General features: G+C 43.0%; 1 protein-coding gene across 1 annotated transcript in view; it reads right to left on the bottom strand.

Moving 5' to 3' along the window:
- Window positions 1–20,890, bottom strand: part of LOC144510118 (putative aminopeptidase W07G4.4) — a 51,582-nt gene that overhangs the window by 20,449 nt on the left and 10,243 nt on the right. Inside the window, exons 3-10 of the mRNA XM_078239405.1 lie at window positions 19,474–19,570; window positions 16,339–16,404; window positions 9,601–9,683; window positions 9,032–9,140; window positions 5,667–5,791; window positions 5,158–5,257; window positions 3,623–3,698; window positions 1,891–1,976 (exon numbers count right to left, since the gene is read on the bottom strand). Coding sequence (XP_078095531.1) covers window positions 1,891–1,976; window positions 3,623–3,698; window positions 5,158–5,257; window positions 5,667–5,791; window positions 9,032–9,140; window positions 9,601–9,683; window positions 16,339–16,404; window positions 19,474–19,570 — 742 coding nt within the window. The remainder of the gene's footprint in view (window positions 1–1,890; window positions 1,977–3,622; window positions 3,699–5,157; window positions 5,258–5,666; window positions 5,792–9,031; window positions 9,141–9,600; window positions 9,684–16,338; window positions 16,405–19,473; window positions 19,571–20,890) is intronic.

A 20,890-nucleotide genomic window follows, 5' to 3' on the forward strand; every position in this document is an offset into this window, starting at 1 on the left:
TCAAATGCTTTTGGACAGCTTTTTTTCATAGACAAATCCAGAGTTTTTAGTTAGAAGCGGTTAGGACTGCAGACTGCAAGCAATATTTCTATGTCTCTCTTTCTCTCTCCTGTTATTGCAAATTTGGCTCTTGGTGGCTGGCTAGCTAGTAACTATTGGCTCGGAGTGCCTCTGTCTCTTGAAGAGGTTTGCTGGATAAAAGCTAGAGGACAGCAGTGGCTCTATATCTACCTTGAGGTATGCTGGGAGTTCCAGGATGGGGAAGTCAGAGTTTCAATTCTCCATTCAAAGGACTAATTCACAGTCGGTGACGCAAAACTGCCAGAACCAGCATCATGTGAGCATACATTTTTTGCTCTTGCAGTTTTGCGTCACCGACTGTGAATTAGTCCTTTGAATGGAGAATTGAAACTCTGACTTCCCCATCCTGGAACTCCCAGCATACCTCAAGGTAGATATAGAGCCACTACTGGGACGGGTGTATGGTTGCAAGAGTGTTTATTTGGTGTGAGAACAGTACAGTGACCTGTTAAGGTTTATACAATATGATTTTTTTCATGTTTGTAATTGGTAAAAGATACTGTTAATTTTAATGTGTGTTAACTGTTTCTGAAATACTTTGTTCAATAAAAGCTCCCTCATATAACGTTTGATTCATACCTGGAGTGAAACATCTTGGGGGCAATTCTCCCCCAAAAATTCTAAGTGTCGAACTAAGAACTGGAGTAAATCATGCTGTTTTTTTCAGCAGGAGTTTAAAAAAAGAATCTCCTACATTCTGCAGTGCAGAGTGCACCAGCGTGAATCACGTTAAAATCAGTGGGTCAGGCCTATATCCCCACGAGAGGCTGGCAGCACAGCACTGAGCAGGCCACTGCGCATGCGCCAATCTGTCAGCACCACGATTGGGGCGCATGTGCAGTGGTCCTATTTGCCACACCTGGCCAGAACCACGACCCCCCCCCCCGCAACACCAGCCGTGAGACCACCCCATGCTGGTCTCCCGGACATGTCCAGGCCAGCTTCGATACCGACCCTGCCCGTCCCCCGTTACCCCATCCCAGATGGCCAGCCCCAATTGCAGAGTGGCAGCTGGACCCCCCCCAACCCCACTGTGCATCCTTCCGGAGGCCCCACCCCCAATAGGCCCCACCTCTGGGGGCAGTGCCAGTGTTGCCTGGGCATTGTCACTTCACCCCTTGGGCAGTGCCAGGGGCCCCAGGCTGGCACTGCCAAGATGCCAATGCCCAGGGGACAACCCTCTGGCACCCAACCCTCTCAGGGGGCCTCAATTGCCCCCCCTCCCCCTCCCCCGCTTCATTCCAGCAGGTTCGGGTTGTTAGCGCCCCACTAGTGGGGAGCTATATTGGAGCAAAATACTCCTGGCAGGGAGTGGGGGGTAAAAGAGATGTTAGCGGGCCTGGAGGTTTCAGTCCCGGGCCTGCTAATTGCATTCAATGTACACTGAAATTAGGGGCTGCATAATTTATTCAGGTCCGCACCGATTTCTGGCATGGAACTGACGGCGCCAGAAATCCAGCGTTGGGAGACACACTCAGGCCCGGGCGCCCAGCAGGGAGCCCGCGAAACGGCCCCCACAAGAGTCCCACAGCCCACTGCACTAAAAAAGCAGCGCCCCTTCCCAAAGTCAAAGTGCAAACAATTTATGTTTTACAATGATTTCATAAAACACATTGGAGTTTCTGATCTGGATCATGACATTGAGCCTCAGTCTATGACATACAATTAATTTCAAATCAAGGTTAAATTCTTCAAAAGGAGACAAATTTGCATGTAATCACTGCAAAATACAGAGATCGAATACAAAAATCAGGCTTCCTCACCACATGAAGCGTAAGCTATTTCTCAGCTTTATTACTATGTTCTTACCTTGCCAACAAGCATGAGTGTTTTGTCAATGGTACCCTGTCCTGTGTACTGCAATTCAATAACCCGTGCCTGGTGTCGCTCTACAGCTGTAGGGGTTTGAGGGGGAAATAATATCAGTATTTAGTCTGGCAAAACAATCAAACGCAGACCATATAAATCAGGAGCAGGAAGGTGGTGATAGAATTAGCATCTAATTTGGATCACAGGCTTTTCCAAGTTCAGATGAGAACTATAGTTCTGTTGTTTTAAACATTGCATCAGGTGGAAACTGTTGCAGAAAGGCATGCAAATATACTCTACTTAACAGGAAGACCTCGGGCTTGGTTCCTGCCCAGTAATGAATTCCCATACACTTGGGGGATACGATGGTGGAGAATTAGGTAATGAATGCAAGTGTTTGCAATACACAAAATATTGGGGGGAGGATCATCAACTAGTAACATGCTGAACTGAGATAGCGACTGTTCAGTTGCAATATTAACTGATGCCAGCTGCCTTATTTTGGGCATCATTCCATTTGGGCCAAAGCCAGACACTGTAAATTTTATTTTGGGGGTGCAGGAAAAGCAGTTGCCAATCATGCCTCTCAGTGTAAAGCATCCCACCATGACTAGTTCAAGTTAGCGAAGTATCCAGAGAATTAAGCTAAATTGAAAAAATATTTCTGATGCCTACAATCTGAAAACAAACATGAAACTAGAAAAAGTCCGAAGGTCAGGGAATATCTGCAGAAACTGAAGTCAATTAACATTTCAAATGCAAGACCATTCCTCAGAGCAGAGCAATCCTTTGACCAGAAACCTGACAGACCGGATTCAATTTTCGCAGATCTTGTCGTGCTGTGCATTTCTAGTTTTGTCAATTTCTGATATTTAAGACTATAGATTAGTTTGAATTTTGGATAAATCCCTCAGCTCAAAGATGCATGGAGATGTGGAATATAGCACTACATGAATACAACAATCCATCTAACCAAAAGGACTCAATAACCCCTTGACTAAATCCCATATATATGAAATTACGTCAACACTTTTGCATGCACTGGTCAAAACTGTTGGTGCAAGTGAACCATAGCTCAGTACTGTGAGTCACATGGATCAAGGTGGGTTCCCATTCTTTGCACAATGTAGGTCAAATAACATGACGTCCCATTCCTCAGTGAGGACAAATAGACAAACTGAATTAAATTAAATGACTGAAAAGATAGATTAAAAACACTTGGAAAATCCATTTCAGCGAGAGTGAATTTAAAACCCATAACCACTTCAAATTAATTAATTAGATTTTTATATTAAATACATAGCACAGCAACTGATTAAAAGCAGGGACCTGCTTGCTAAATGCGGTTATCTGCCAATGAACCTCATCCACTCAGATGAGTCCTACACCAAGTTCACTTCAAACTGGAAAAAAATGGCTAAGTAGCCTTGCAATCATTCACTGCAATGATGGTCAGCAAAAGGACTTCATCTTGCTTATTTTATTAACTGTGGCAATGGTGACATGTTATAGATGTAAAACAAAATGGAATTTCCAGAAAGATTGCAGACATTTTTGTGGTCATGAAAATTCTGCAGGCTACCAAGACTTGAACTAGATTAGCATTTACACACAGAACTCAAAGATTGCACTTCTGATTCAAATAGGTTCCGGTGAGGTACAAGTCGACAGTAACATAACTTATCTTTAGGTAAAAAGTGAAAAATTCAGTTCAGTCAATGCGCCAACTTACCTTTGGCACAGCGATTGACTGCTGCCAAGCACGGGTACTTCTCTTCTATTGTTGTTAAATCACTAATCACTGAAACCTAGCAACAGAAAAGATCAGCAATTTGAACTGGCGTTTTGGCATTGATGGGATTCAAAAAATTTGAAGATATGAATTTAAACACAACATTCTTCAATGCTTTCTTCAAAATGGCTTGCAGCATTTATTTGTTAAAAATTAATTCATTAATCCTGCTTTATGTGAAAAACATTAAAATGCACAAGCAGCAACCTGCTCAGTGATGGCCAGTTTGGGTTTTGCCAGGGTCACTCAGCTCCTGACCTCATTACTGCCTTGGTTCAAACATGGGCAAAAGAGCCAAATTCCAGAGAGCCCTTGACATAAAGGGCATTCAACTGTGTGGCATCAAGGAGCCCTAGCAAAACTGGAATCAATCACCTCCTGACTCCCCAAAGCCTATCTATCATCTATACAAGTCAGGAGTGTGATGGAATATTCCCCATTTGCTTGGTTGACAACACTCAAGAAGCTTGACACCATCCAGGACAAAGCAGCCCACTTGATTGGCACCACATCTACAAACATCCACTCCCTCCACCACCAACTTCTCAGATACTGAATCATGTCCTTATGCAGCAAGAGTGGGCAATCTCCAGCTTCAGCTCCTGTGTACTACAGAAATGTCACGTGACACAAAAATATCAGGTCATGATCATCTCCAACAGCAGAGAACCTAACCATCGCCCCTTGACATTCAATGGCATTACCATCATTCAATTCCGCACTATCAACATCTAGGAGTTGACCGTTGACTATAAACTGAACCGCACTGGCTATACAAATACTCAAAGCAGGTCAAGGGCTAGGAATCCTGCCTCCCTAGGCTCAAGTCAGGAGTGTGCTGGAATACTCTTGCACTTAGTGCAACTCCAACAACACTCAAGAAGCTAAACGTCATCAAAAACAAAACAGCCTGTTTGATCAGCGTCCGATCAATAAACATTCACTTCCTCTGCCACTGATGAACAGTGAAAAACAGTGCACACTATCCGCAACATATATTGCAGAAACTCACAAGGTTCCTCAGACAGCAGCTTACCAACCCAAGACGACTACCATCCACAAGGATAAGGGAAGCAGCCACATGAGAACACCACTACCTGGAAGTTGCCTGCCAAGCCACCACTATCCTGACTTGAAAATGTATCACCATTCCTTCACTGTCGCTGGGTCAAAATCCTGCTAATTCCTCCCCAAAAGCCCTGTGGGTGTGCTGACATCACAGGGACTGCAGCGGTTCAAGGCAGAAGCTTACCACTACCTTCTCAAAGGAAATTAGGGATGGACAATAAATGCTGCCTTGCCAGCAATGCCCATATCCCGTAAATGAATTTTCAAAATGCTATGAATGACTGGGGTTGCTTGCAGTGCCCTATCGTCCTAAAAATGTATTTCATGCCAATTTCAACAGAAGTGTATACTGTACATGGAAAACAGAAGTAGCATTTTGAAGTTGCATAAAACAAAGAAGCACTTACAGAGACAACAGAATTACTGAAAATACTCTGAACGTAGTCAGCCACTTTTGGAGCTGCCATTCGCTCTGGGTCAGATCCACCAATATCTCTGCATACAGTTCTGGAAAAGGAAAGACAGATGATTTTAGCTCAGATAGTGCATGCTAAGTAGCAGTGAAGTGATTAAACAAAAACTTGACAGGAATTAAGCTCATCTCTGATCTGCCAGTCCTATAATTTTCCTGCTCTCGGTTCTCATTTTTTCTTGCAATCACAATTTTACTTTGGATAGGGAAAACAACATGACAAGTACAGAGGTAGCATTGCAGAGAGTGTTATTGCTCAAAACAGATGACAACAAGGATAAAAAAAACTTGGGCTTCTAAACAGGGTAGGGCAACCTTCAAAATAATGTAGATGTGAAGGAAACTCACATTAAAGTTACTTGGGTCCACAACAATGTCGGAGACTTAACTTTGCTCAGACGTAAGTGAGTTTTCAAACCTGCATGACCCTCAACTGGTCCTTACCGGCCTCTTTCTAGTGCTGATGACAGTCGGACGAGTTTTGCCCCCTCCTCATGACTTGAGGCCCATACACCCAGATAATCCACTTTAGTGGCCTTGTCCGGGTATCTTTCACGAATCTCCAATGGCTGCAAGACATCAATAATGGAAATACTTAGCTGGCCAGTTGGGACTTGCCAAGATCATTTTAATTGGGATTAGGATCAAAATCACTCAATACACTTCTTTTCCTTGAGGTCCCATGCCCTGAGAGGATGTTGGCGACCATGGGCCATGCTTGGCAAATTAGAGCAATAGTTTGCCATTGCCTTCTGCAGAATGGCTGACCAAGAAACTCTCCTACTTTTATCACCTGCTGTCAGGCATATTGGAAGGGTTTGCAAGCTGAAAGATCAAGCTGTTGCCACCTACCGTGGCCATAAAGTCCTGAAAACCCAGGGCTTCTGGGACCTGTGCAAGAAGGACGGGTTGCATCTGAACTGGAGAGGCACCAATATCTTGGACGGGAAGTTTGCTCGTGCTGCTAGGGAGGGTTTAAACTGGTCACGGAGCTCGGCATGACTGGAGGTCTGGAGTGCATTTGCTTCAATGCAAGAAGCATAACAGGTAAGACAGATGAACTGAGAGCCTGGATTACAGCATGGAATTATGATGTTATATATTATGGAGACATGGTTAAAGGAGGGACAGGGAGGGGGCTATACCAGACTTGGTATTGGAGAATGAGCTGGGCCAGGTGATCAATGTTTCAGTGGGGTAGCATTTTGGGCTTAGCAACCATAATTCCCTAAAATTTTGGGTAGTCATGGATAAGGACAAGAGTGGCCCTTGGGTGAGGTTGCTTAGTTGGGAGAGAGCCAATTGCATACAAATTACACAGGATCTGGGGAATGTGGATTGGGAGCAGTTTTTTAGGGGAAATCCACATTGAGACTTTTAAAAGCCAGTTGATTGAAGTGCAGGGCATGTATGTCCCTGCAAAAATAAAAGATTTGGGAACCATGGATGACAAGGGAAATTTTAAGCTGAGTCAAAAGGAAAAAGGAAGTATACAATAGATAGGTCTAGGCAACTCAAAACAGACAAAGCCCTTGAGGAGTATAAAGTAGGGAGGAATTTGAACGTGGAATTGGGAGGGCCAAAAGAAGCCTTGAAATGTCTTTAGCACACAGGGTCAAGGAGAATCCCAAGGTTCTTTATAGTCAGAGCAAGAGGGTAGTAAGAGGAAGAGTAGATCCACTCAAGGACAACGGAGGGAAGTTATGCGTGGAGCCACAGGAAGTGGGCGAGATCCTTAATGACTACTTTGTATAGGTATTCACCAAGGAGAAGGACATGACAGATGTTGAGGTCAGGGATGGGTGTATGATTGCACTGGAGAATGTCAATATAATCGAAGGAGGAAGTGTTGGGTATCCTAAATTGTAAAGATACACAAGTCCCTGGGTCTGGATGGGATCTATCTCAGGTTACTGCGAGAGGCAAGGGAAGAAATAGCTGGGCTTAACAGATAGCTTAACAGATATCTTCACATCCTCCTTGACCACAGGTGAAGTTCTAGAGGACTGGGGAATAGCTAATGTTGTTCCCTTATTTAAGAAAGGAAACCAGGATAATCCAGGAAATTATAGGCTGGTGAGCCTGATGTTTGTGGTGGGGAAGCTTTGAGAAGGTACTGAGGGACAGGATAGATGCACATTTGGAAGAAAATGGACAAGTTAGTGACAGGCAGCTTGGTTTTGTACAGGGAAGGTCATGTCTCACCAACTTGATTGAGTTTTTTGAAGAGGTGACAAAGAGGGAAGGGATGTAGATGTAGTTTAAATGGACTTTAGTAAGGTGTTTGACGAGGTCCAACATGGCAGACTGGGACAAAAACTAAAATCATATGGGATTCAGGGTGAGCTAGCCAGATGGATACAGAACTGGCTTGGTCATAGAAGACAGAGGAGCAGTGGAAGGGTGTTTTTCAGAATGGAGATCTATTGCTAGCTGTGTTCTGCAGCGATCAGTGCTGGGACTTCTGTTGTTTGTAGTATATATAAACGATCTGGAGGAAAATGTGGGTGGTCTGAAGTTTGCAGATGACACAAAGATTGGTGGAGTTGTCCGTAGTGCCGGGGATTCTCAAAGGATACAATAGGATACAGATAGATTGGAGATTTGCGCACAGAAATGGCAGATAGAGTTTAATCTGGACAAATGCGTTTTGGAGGATCAAAGTTAGGTGTGAATTATACTGTAAGAACCCTGAGGGACATGAACGTACAGGGGGATCTGGGCATGCAAGTCCATAGTTTCCCAAAAGTGCAACACAGGTGGCCAAGGTGATTAAGAAAACATTTGGCGTGCTTGCCTTCATCAGCTGGGGCATTGAGTACAAGAGTTGGCAAATCATGTTGCAGCTATACAAAACCTTGCTGAGACCACATTTGGAGTATTGCATGCAATTCTGGTCACCACACAACCACAAGGACATGGAAGCTTCGGAGAGAGTGCAAAGAAGGTTCACCAGGATGTTGCCTGGTCTCAAGGGAGTTGGCTACGAGGGGAAGTTGAATAAACTCGGATTTCTTTCACTGGAAAGATGGAAGCTGAGGGGAGACCTGATAGGGGCTCCAAAATTATGAGAGGCATAGACAGGGTAGATAGTCAGAGCCTTTTTCCCAGGGTGGAAGTGTCAATTACAAGGGAGCACAGGATTAAGGTGCAAGGGGGAAAGTTTAAGTGAGATGTGCAGGGAAGTTTTCATTCAGAGAGTGCTGGATGCCTGGAACACACTGCCAGAGGAAGTGATGGAAGCAGGCACATTAGCAACATTTCAAAGGTATCTGGATGGGTACATGAATAGGGAGGGAATAGAGGGATACAGACTGAGTATTGGCAAAATATTTTTTTTACTTTAGTTAGGCCATCATGATCTACATGGATTAGCAGGACCGAAGGGCCTGTTCCTGTGCTGTACCTTTCTTTGTACTGGCCCAGAGGTAGATGCTATCTCTGCGCCAAAGAAGTTGCATAATCACTTACACAAGATTAAAATATTAAAAGTCCTTTATTCCTTACTTATTTCAGTACTCCTTTACAACCATTCCTCCCACATTTCTCTTTTCCACAAGCTATCAACTGCGCCCTACCTACTGAACCTTCAACAAATATCACAAAATAAATGCAGGAGGTGAGTGAGCCTAGTGTTCACGACATATGTTAAGCCATGTAGTTGCTCTGTCCGTTGGAACCTGCCCTTGCAGGTTGAAGTGACTTGATGGTGATCAGTCGAATCTAGTCCTGCAAGAAAAGCCTCAAACTGATTCAATTCCAACTGAATCACAAACGATTTGGATTATGGAATGCAATACTCTACTCACCACATACAAAGCATGCAGCGCTCCAAGCAAAGTTGCTAAGGGGGCTTCTTTGAAAAACTCTTGAGGAGGACAAACCAAGATGGGCTTCACCATGCCAGCCTTCAAAGCACTGAGGTGAGGGGAGGGAAGCAAAAAGATCCGTGAGCATCAATGCAACATTTCAGACTTTTCCTAAGCAGACGTAGAAAAAATGTTTATCATCACAGATCATCAACATGGACTTCTTCCTGGTTTGTTGTACTATTCTAGTATGGGCTTCATGCAAGGCAGAACTCACTCCATATCACGATCTTTCATTTTACTAAGTCTGATTATAGCGTGGTCAGAAGTTGAAATGGCAACCTTACCAATAATACTCACCATTGCACGGTCCCGTTTCCAACATTAAAAAAAACACAAACCAATGCATGTTTAATCCAACTCGCGACAATTATTTTGCTACTTTAGCAAACTATTTTAAAATACATCACTATCATTCTAAGACTTCAGAACAATCAGGACTTCTTACTGAAGAAGGGAAACATACAAAGAGATAAAGATACATGTTGCTCATGAACTGGACCACATACCGCTTGATGCCAACGACAGCCGCATCACTGAATCTCCGCACATCATCGTAATCCCTGTTGAGGGGCCCAGTTGGCGCAAATATCTGTACAAAAAGAAGTTTGTGCAAATCAATTATCTTTGTTGGAAAAACTCATGCCCAACTTAATTCTGGTACTATTCCTTTACAGAATAATAGAATGATCACAGAAGGCAGCCATTTGACCAATCATGCCTGCAGTTTGTTAGAACTATGCAATTCATCTCACCCCTTACCCTTTTCTCTATAAATCTTTCATCTCCAGGTACTTATTAGATTATTTTTCTAAGTTACTCTCGAATCTGCTTCCATTATCCTTTCAGGGAGATGATATCAGCTCAATTTCACGCAGGTTATTTTTCCTCACATCACATCTGATTCTTTTGCCAATCACTCTACATCGTATCCGATTTGTGAGCCTTCTACAAAAGGAAAAAAAATTCCTGTTTCCTCCACCAAAGCCCAATGATTTTGAATATTGCCATCAAATCTCCTCTTAAGCTTCTCTGCTCTCAAGAACAGCCCCACCTTCTCTAATCTCATGATTGGTCTCCCATTCTAGTCCCATACTTGGAAGTTTCTACTCCATCCTCTCCAAAGCCTCGATAAACTTCCCCTAATGACCTCCACTTAATCAAATAACTTAAAAATAAAGATACGTGAAGTATGATTTGTCTTCAAGAAATTCATGCAGACTTCGTTATCAGTTTGTACTTGTACAAATGCCAATTTTTTTGACCAGTTGTTTTCTCTGGAGTTTTCTGACTTTAGACTAACTTGCCTGTTATGGTTGGGTTTATTCCAATCAGTTTTGATCAAGAAGGTAACATGTAAATTCTTCAGTCCTCTGCTACCATCCGGATATCTAAGGAAGACTGGAAGATTACGCCCTTTGCCTGCCCAATTCCCATTCTTGCTCCAGTCAGTCAGCAAAGATCTTACCCATTGGAACTTAGTGAATGTTAGTGAACAATGCGACTCTCTTACCCTTTTTATCTTACCCAATATCACAACTAGCTCCTCCTTTACTGCAACATTGGCATCAAGCCTTTGACAGATGCAATGGTCATCTCATGCTGTAGCCTTGTCCTTCACTTCCACAAGGTAATGATCAACACAATCTGTTCTTTTAGGTTTGAGACTTTTAGACTCCCTTTTATGTTAGCTGTTGAAATATTATCTGACTCCTTTTTAAAATCTGCTGCATTCAAGTTGGCTCTCTATATTTGTCTGAGCTTTGTTCTGCTTCATTTTTGTCTAGATCTCAACCACCCAGGGAACTTTAGCTTTTGATACTCTATTTCCTACTCATTCTTCTGCTCTGTACCCAAAAAATCCCATTGCTCAACTGTTCTGCTTATCAGTTTCTTCATAACATATGGACCAGATCCTAATTTATCTCACTGACATCGCCCTTCTCCAGTTAAATATTCTTCCATTTAAATTATTTGCCCTTCTCCATAATTTTAGTAAAGCCGAGATTGTCTTCAAAATGCTCCAACACCAAAACATACTCTCTTGCATTCCTCAGTACTAAATCTAGGACCATGTTCTCATCATTGCATTGCACACACGATCATTCAGAAAGTTCTTGTGCATACTTCAGAAATTCCTCCTGCTCTGTGCTCTTCATAGTACTATCATCCCAGTCTATAATTAGCTAATTCAAGTTGCTGTGTTTGACCGGACTTCCAAAAATGTGCAACAGTGCGAATAACTAAACACTCAAGAACTCTTCTAACTTGTCTACTGCAGCCACACTATTAGACAGTTTCACATCCACTGAAAAACCCCAGTTAACAACACAACAAATAATGAAAGATGCTCAAATACAGCTTATGAAACATGTATTCTTTCACCCAATTAGTTTCCTTCATTTACATACCACACTGCTAAAGCTAGCAGTAAGCTGGCGGATAGGAAAGGTTCATCAAAGGCTATTGAAGATAAAAACAAAACAGCGAAGATGCACTGCAAAAAGAAACTAGCAGAAAACATAAGCATGGATACCAAAAGCTTCCATAAGTATATAGAGGAAGAGAATAGCTAAAGTAAATGTTGGTCTTTGGAGGAGGATACTGGTGAGGTAATAATGGGAAACCACAGAACCAATATTTTGCCCCTGTCTTCATAGTAGAGAATAATGAAAATTTTCCAAAAAATGCAGTTAATGCAGAGGAACTCTGTGTAATAACCATCACTAGGGAGAAGTTATTGAATAAACAAATGAGATTAAAGGCAGATAATAGGCCCCCAAATAATAATGTTGAGGTAGGGAGGGCTATAAACAAGCAGATAAGGGATGCGTGTAAAAACGGAACGGCAATAATCATGGGGGACTTCAACATGCACATTGACTGGCAGACTCAAGTCGGTAAGGGTGGAATGGAGGAAGAGTTCTTAGAATGCTGTCGGGATAGTTTCCTTGAACAGCATGTTACGGAACCGACGAGGGAACGAGCTATTTTGGATCTGGTATTGTGTAACGAGGTAGGTAGAATTAAAGGATCTTATTGTGAAGGACCCTCTTGGGTCTAGTGACCACAATATGGTCGAATTTCTGATTCAGATGGAAGAGGAGAAAGTTTGGTCCCAAACCAGTGTCCTCTGTTTGAACAGAGGGAAATATGATAGGATGAGGGATGAATTGGCTAAGGTAGACTGGGAGAGCAGGCTGGCAGGTAGGATAGCTGAGGAACAGTGGAGGATTTTTAAGGAGATCCTTTTCAGTTCTCAGCAAAAATATATTCCAGCAAAAAACAAGGATTGTAAGAAAAGGGAGAACCAGCCGTGGATAACGAAGGAAATAAAGGAGAGTATTAAAATAAAAACAGCTGCGTACAGAGTGGCCAAAAATAGTGGAGAAACAAGTGATTGGGAAAAATTTAAGAAACAACAAAGAGAGACTAAGAAAGCGATAAAGAAAGGAAGGATAGACTATGAAGCTAGGCTAGCAATTAATATAAAAAATGATAGTAAAAGTTTTTATAAATATATAAAAAGGAATAGAGTGGCTAGAGTGAATGTTGGACCCTTGGAGGACGAGAGGGGGGAGTTAATAGTGGGAAATGAGGATATGGCTGAGTCTTTAAATAAGTTTTTTGTGTCGGTCTTCACGGTGGAGGACACAAATAGTTTGCCAAATATTAACGATAGAGGGTTGGCAGCAGGAGAAATACTTAATACAATTAATGTTACCAGAGAGGCAGTGCTGGGTAGACTAATGGGACTGAAGGTGGATAAGTCCCCGGGTCCGGATGGAATGCATCCCAGGGTATTGAAAGAAATGTCAGAGGTAATAGTGGATGCGTTAGTGATTATTTATCAAAACTCGTTGCATTCTGGGGTAGTGCCGGTTGATTGGAAAACGGCTAATGTTACGCCGCTGTTTAAAAAAGGAAGGAGACAAAAGGCGGGTAACTATAGGCCGGTCAGCTTAACGTCTGTAGTAGGGAAAATGCTGGAATCCATTATTAAAGAGGAGATAGCAGGGCATCTGGATAGAAATGGTTCGATCAATCAGACGCAGCATGGATTCATGAGGGGAAAGTCGTGCTTGACGAACATGTTGGATTTTTATGAAGATGTGACTAGGGCGGTTGATGGAGGAGAACCGGTGGATGCGGTGTTTTTGGATTTCCAAAAGGCGTTTGATAAGGTGCCCCATAAAAGGCTACTGAAGAAGATTAGGGCACACGGAGTTGGGGGTAGTGTGTTAAAGTGGATTGGGGACTGGCTATCCGACAGGAAGCAAAGAGTCGGAATAAATGGGTGTTTTTCCGGTTGGAGGAAGGTAACTAGTGGCGTGCCGCAGGGATCGGTACTCGGGCCGCAACTATTTACCATTTATATAGATGATCTGGAGGAGGGGACGGAGTGTAGGGTAACGAAGTTTGCAGACGACACAAAGATAAGTGGAAAAGTGAATCGTGTGGAGGACGGAGAAGATCTGCAGAGAGATTTGGACAGGCTGAGTGAGTGGGCGAGGATATGGCAAATGGAGTATAACGTTGAGAAATGCGAGGTTATACACTTTGGAGGAAATAATAACAAATGGGATTACTATCTCAATGGAAACAAATTAAAACATGCTACCGTGCAAAGGGACCTGGGGGTCCTTGTGCATGAGACGCAAAAGCCCAGTCTGCAGGTACAACAGGTGATCAAGAAGGCAAATGGGATGTTGGCCTATATTGCGAAGGGGATAGAATATAAAAGCAGGGATGTCTTGATGCACCTGTACAGGGCATTGGTGAGGCCGCAGCTGGAATACTGTGTGCAGTATTGGTCCCCTTATATGAGGAAGGATATATTGGCATTGGAGGGAGTGCAGAGAAGGTTCACCAGGTTGATACCGGAGATGAGGGGTTTGGATTATGAGGAGAGGCTGAGGAGATTGGGTTTGTACTCGTTGGAGTTTAGAAGGATGAGGGGGGATCTTATGGAGACTTATAAGATAATGTGGGGGCTGGATAGGGTGGAGGCGGAGAGATTCTTTCCACTTAGTAAGGAAGTTAAAACTAGAGGACACAGCCTCAAAATAAAGGGGGGTCGGTTTAAGACAGAGTTGAGGAGGAACTTCTTCTCCCAGAGGGTGGTGAATCTCTGGAATTCTCTGCCCACTGAGGTGGTGGAGGCTACCTCGCTGAATATGTTTAAAGCGCGGATGGATGGATTCCTGATCGGTAAGGGAATTAAGGGTTATGGGGATCAGGCGGGTAAGTGGTACTGATCCACGTCAGATCAGCCATGATCTATTGAATGGCGGGGCAGGCTCGAGGGGCTAGATGGCCTACTCCTGCTCCTATTTCTTACGTTCTTATGTTCTTATAAGTCTCCGGGACCTGATGGCCTGCACCCTATGGTATTAAAGGAGGTGGCAGCAGAGATAGTGATGCATTGGTTGTGATATTCAAAATTCCTTGGATTCTGGAAATGTCCCGGAGTATTGGAAACATGCTAATGTGACACCCCTATTCAAAAAGGGAAAGGCACAAAGTAGGAAACTTTGGTTAGCTTAATCTCTGTGGTGGAGAAGTTCCTGGAATCAATCATCAAGGAGGACATGATTGAACATTGGGAAAAACAAAGCTCAATCCACCAATGTCAGCATGGATTTATGAAGGGCAAGTCATATTTGACAAACTAGCTCCAGTTCTTTGAGGACATAACCAGCAAAGTGGATAATGGGGAAACTGTGGATGCGATATATCTAGACTTCCAGAAGGTGCCGCATAAAAGGCTGATCCAGGAGGTGACATTACAGGGGATTGGGGGTAGAGTAATAGATTGGATTGAGGATTGGCTGACTGACAGAAAGCAGGCGGTCGGGATAATGGCTCTTTCTCTGGCTGGCGAACTGTAACTAGTGGGGTGCGGTAGGGGTCAGTCCTTGGACCTCAACTGTTTACAATCTCTACAAATGATCTGCAAGACAGAGCGTAAAATCGCAAAATTTGGGATGATACTAAAATAGATGGGAAAGCAGTCAGTCAAGAGGAAATAAACATTTTTACAGACGGATATAGAGGGGCTCGGAGAATGCGCCAAAACTTGGCAGATGGGGTTTAATGTGGATAATTGAGAGATTATCCATTTTGACCGAAAAAAATAGAAAGGCAAATTATCTAAATGGAAAGCAGATTCAAAGTGCACCTGTGAAGAGATATCAAAGTGTCTTTGTTAATGAATCGCAGAAAGTTGGCATGCAGGTAAAGCATATGACAAAGAAGGCAAATGGAATGCTGCCATTTACATAGGGTGTTGGTGAGACCACATCTGGAGTATTGTGTCCAGTTTTGGTCTCCTTATTTCAGGAAGGATGTGGTGGCATTAGAGACAGTTCAGAGGAAGTTCACCAAAATGATTCCAGGGATTAAAGGGTTGACGTACGAGGAGAGATTAAACAGTTTGGGCTTATACTCACTCAATTTTAGAAGGGTGCAAGGAGATCTGATCTAGATAAAATACTAAAAGAGATTGATAAAGTAAACGTAGGTCAAACGTTCCCCCTTGTGAATCCAAATAGAACAGCAGGTCACAGGTATGGGTTGAGAGGTAGTAGATGTAAAACGGAGAGGAGGAGGAATTACTTCTCGCAGAGGGTGGTGAATTTGTGGAACTCACTGCCCAATACCATTGTGGAGGCTGAATCATGAAATGGTTTCAAGGAGGAGATAGATATACTTCTGATTTTTTTTAAAAACAGGTTAAAGGGATATGGGGAACAGGTAGGGAGGTAAATTTGAGACCAGAAAGAGATCAGCCATGATCTGATTGAATGGCAGAGCAGGCTTGAAGGGCTGAATTGCCTACTCCTGCTCCTAATTCCTATATCCCTATTTATAATCATTTTATGTTTTTAGTGTCTAGTTAGATGTTCCTTCATGAAGCAAGTTGTACAATCTGAATGCCAAATTGGAAAAGAAAAATAAATAAGCTTCATCTGTACACTTCAAGAAGAATGGGAAAGGTTTATCCACATGTTTGTGAGGTCATAACAACACAAACAAAAGTCTTCAGTTTGCTGATCTTGAATGGGAACCATGTATTTCTGTCCTTTTTCTCATCCAACCACACGAGTTCTATTCTATGGTATGGCCAGTCTGTTTCAAACAATAAACAAAATTCTGAGCCAGTTACAATGCTGGCAGCTGGGACCCTTGAATATGTTGCGCAATTTATGCGAAAAGAACGGTCACCATCTAATAAGGTCACTCACCACTCTAGCTCCTGGAAAATCAGGAGCATGAACCAATACCACTTCCTGCTCCAATGAAGCATCAATCTGGAAGACAATAATTTCAATCATTAATTAAGCATCGAAGAAAAGTTAAGTAGAAGCAGCCACGGCTAGTTGGGACATCAGACAAGCAATTCTGAGTTTAAGCAGCATTTTACCCTTACTTCATGGGGGGAAATGCAATTAATTCTTGCTGCAATTATACAAGGGTTTAGTGAGATTGCATTTGGGAGTATGATGTCATTACCCAAGGAAAAATATACTTGCCTCAAGGGGTCCCTAGATTGGATTCCTGGGGTGACAGCAGTGACCCATGAGGAGATATCCAGTTGAGAATGCCAATATTTTCTGGAGTTCAGAAGAATGTGAGCTAATACCATTGAAAAAGAAGATTCGGACAAGTCGTATGCACAAAGGCTGTTTTCCCTTGCTAGTATAGTCTTGAACTAGGGGTCAGTCATTTAGGAGTGCGAATAGAGGAGAAATTTCTTCATCCATAACCATGATCTTTCACGTGCCCTGTGCTAGCCATATGGTTTCATATGTAGACAAGGTTAACTCAGATCACCTACAAGTACCACTCTACATCTGCGTTCTCCCAACTCAACTTATTTTGATGTTCATTCCTGGTAAAAAAAAAAAGCCCTTCCATGTAATCTGCAAATGCACTTTCAAACTCCCAACCAACAATCATCTAGTCACCTATTCTCCATATTTCAGCAGCTACTGTCCTGCTCAGTCACACTCCTGACTCTATCTTCGATGTCCTGGTGCTCATAAAAAAACATGACTCTCGCTTATCCTGGTCATTTACCCTGGTACGGTCCTCATCTAAGTATGTCAGGCAGCAATTGCGGAGTGAAGAAAACATCATGGTGGAAAGTCACAAACCTGAAATGTTAATTCTTATGCCCCATAGATGCTGCATGAGCATCAACATGTATGGCTAACAACTGATTTAGCCATTTTTCACCAGGTCTGGCTGGACAATACAAGTGCTACTGGTCCTGCTCTCCAAATCTGTTTCATGCTCTAAGATGATCCTGGAATGCAAAGATAAGTTCACCACCGACACTTGCATCGACTCCCCTCACTCCCACCACCCTCAATGCAAAGTACACATGGAATTTATCAATACTAAGATGGAGGCTACTTAATAAGCAACTTCTTCTGTCACTTTTCTCCTTTCAAATAGCCCAAGCTATCTTGTGAGCTTACACTGACCTTAGTCTACTTATTTTACACCTCCTCACGTCCTTCTCTCAGCTCACTTACCCACATGACTCGATCCTTATCCTACTAGCCTATACTGCCTCACATCGCCACGGACCCAGGTTCAATTCCCGGCTTGGGTCACTGTCTGTGCGGAGTCTGCACGTTCTTCCATGTCTGCAACCGGTTCTCCGGTTTCTTCCCACAGTCCGAAAGACATGCTGGTTACGTTAATTGGCCATGCTAAAATTGTCCCTCAGTGTACCCGAACAGGCACCAGAGTCTGGTGACTAGGGGATTTGTAGTGTTAATGTGAGCCTACTTGTGACACTAATAAAATAAACTTTAAATTTTATTCTTTGACAACTGCTGGCCATTCAACTTTCCTTTCTACCTGCTATGATTAACTGCTCCTTCTTCTCAGGTACTGTGTACTTCCCTTGAAATCTGAGACAATCATCACTCTTGTAAAAAAAAAAGAACCACTTTGTCCTTCAAACTGAAGTCCCATCTCCAACTTACTTTTCCTCTCCAACAGCCTTTAATGTGTTGCAATTTCCCAAATTTATTCTCATATTTCCTCTAACACTGAAGGATAGCTCCCAGCACCCATTCATTCTTTTCCATCTATATGCTGCCCATCGGCAACAGCATCTGAAGACATCAGCTTCCACATCTACACTGAACATGCTCAGCTCTCTCACCCCAACTCCCTCAAATGCTCCGTGTCTAAATTGTAACATAGCGTGGCTGACATGCAGATTTGGATGAGAACTTACCCAAATAGATATTTAGACTGAAGCCATTGGGGTGAATTTTTCCATTCCACCCGCCATTGGAATCGTAGCAGGCAGGAGGCAGATCATGGGAAGATCCGTTGACCTCGGGCAGGATTTTCCGGCTTTGGGCCGAGCACAACCGGAAAATCCCACCCCTCATCTTTGCGCCCCACCACAAACTCTATGCCCCAGCCACCGTCTCCATCCCTTCCACCGGCAACTCCACAGTTAGACCAGAGCACTAACAACCTTGGGTGTCGTAGCTGACACCAAAATGAGCTTCTGACCATGTATTATCCACAAGATGCACCCTACGTGTACCGCCATATTTCCCGACTCTGCCACTGCCCTCTATCATCTGCTGTCAAATCCCTCATCCATGCCATTATTTTCTCCAAACTATTTATGTACTCTCCTGGTAGCCTCCTATCTTCCACTTTCCATAATTGAAATTCAAACAAAACTCTGATGCCAGGGTCCTAAACTGCACTAAGTCCCATTCACTGATCACTATTTGTGCTTACCTACCTACACTGACACTCCATCCTGAATTGCCTGATTTTTCATTGATGGATCGAGTCCATGGACTCGCATGTTCCTTTCCAAATTTCTGAACTCCTCCAATTCTGCACTATGGGTAGACCTTGCATTAAATTGCTTCACTATTGGCAACCATACCTCCAACTGTCTAAGCCCTAAAAGCCCCCTCTAGATCAGATGCTTCTTATAACCTCCCTCTTTGACCAAGATTTTGGTTATCTATTGTAAAATTTCATGCGGCCTGCTGTTAAGCTGCGTTCGATAGCACTTCTGTGAAGTGCAACTCAATGTTTTACCATGTTAAAAAGTGCCATTGCATTTTGCTCCCCTCTCCATTTTCTTGAAATAGCTTCACAAGCATTTTTAATCAGAACAATTTTCACAGCATGCAAGATTGCTGTTCTGTTCCTCTCATAAATGCAAGTACAATGCAAAGAACATGATACTCGATGTTTCAACAGCAACATTCAAGGATATGAGATAAGTTAACCAGTTTGATCAGTCAGTCTCACTCAGCCCAACATGGCAATTATGAATGCCAAGTGCAAACAACAGTTGTGAACAGAGCATAATATGTACTTACTGATTTGTAGTGGCTAAGTGGAACGTTCAAACGTTGCAGATCTCCAGAAAGCTTGCCAATGGTGTTTGTTACCAAGACAACACCATCAAAGGTTGGCCTGAACATCAAAAAAATGCCTAATTTAGTGCCATGGTTAATTGTACTTGCCAGAATTAACAAATAATAAATCCAGAATTTTCTCAACATCGACCGAGTTAGATGCCCGAGTGGCAAATATTAGCTCAGTTGAAAGTCAATCACTCAAGTAAATCAAGAGCCAGTTATAAAGAAAAGAATGCGCAATGTTAGAATAAAAAGCCTAAACCATACTGAATCAGGGTGCACCAAATGCAGAATATAAAAGGAGGAAAACAATATTTCCAGGAAACAAAAAAAAAATGAATATGTTTCTGCGGAGGAAATGAGCATCTTCCTCTCCCCTCCACATGCTCCACAACTCTCCCCATCAGCCCCCACACATGGAAATGTAAAGTGCGATCTTTCTCAGCAATTATGGGTCGACTTGGGGGCCAACTTACAGTTTCATAAGAACTAGGAGCAGGAGTGGGTTATCTGGTCCCTCAAGCCTGTTGCACCCTTCAAGTCCATGGGCTGATCTTTTCGTGGACTCAGCTCCACTTACCCGCCCACTCACCATAACCCTTAATTGCTTTACTGTTCAAAAATCTATCATTGCCTTAAAAGCATTCAACGAGGTAGCCTCAACTGCTTTACTGGGGCAGGGAATTCCACAGATTCACAACCCTTTGGGTGAAGACGTTCCTTCTCAATTCAGTCCTAAATCTGCACCCCCTTATTTTGAGGCTATGTCCCCTAGTTCTAGTTTCACCTGCCAGTGGAAACAAGCTCCCTGCTTCTATCTGATCTATTCCCTTCATAATCTTATATGTTTCTATAAGATCTCCCCTCATTCTTCTGAATTCCAATGAGTATAGCCCCAGTCTACTCAGTCTCTCCTCATAAGCCAACCCTCTTAACTCCGGAATCAATCTAGTGAATCTCCTCTGCACCCCCTCCAGTGCCAGTATATCCTTTCTCAAGTAAGGAGACCAAAACTGTACACAGTACTCCAGGTGTGGCCTCACCAGCACCTTATACAGCTGCAACATAACCTCGCTGTTTTTAAACTCCATCCCTCCAGCAATGAAGGACAAAATTCCATTTGCCTTCTTAATTACCTGCTGCACCTGCAAACCAACTCCTTGTGATTCTTGCACAAGGACACCCAGGTCCCTGTGCACAGCAGCATGCGGCAATTTTTCACCATTTAAATAATAGTCCATTTTGCTGTTATTATGACCTCATATTTACCAGCATTTTACTCCATCTGCCAGACCCTTGCCCATTCACTTAAACTATCTATGTCCCTTTGCAGGTGTCCAGTGTCTTCTGCACACTTTGCTCTACCACTCATCTA

This window comes from Mustelus asterias, chromosome 22, assembly GCF_964213995.1.
Source record: "Mustelus asterias chromosome 22, sMusAst1.hap1.1, whole genome shotgun sequence".
NCBI lineage: Eukaryota > Metazoa > Chordata > Chondrichthyes > Carcharhiniformes > Triakidae > Mustelus > Mustelus asterias.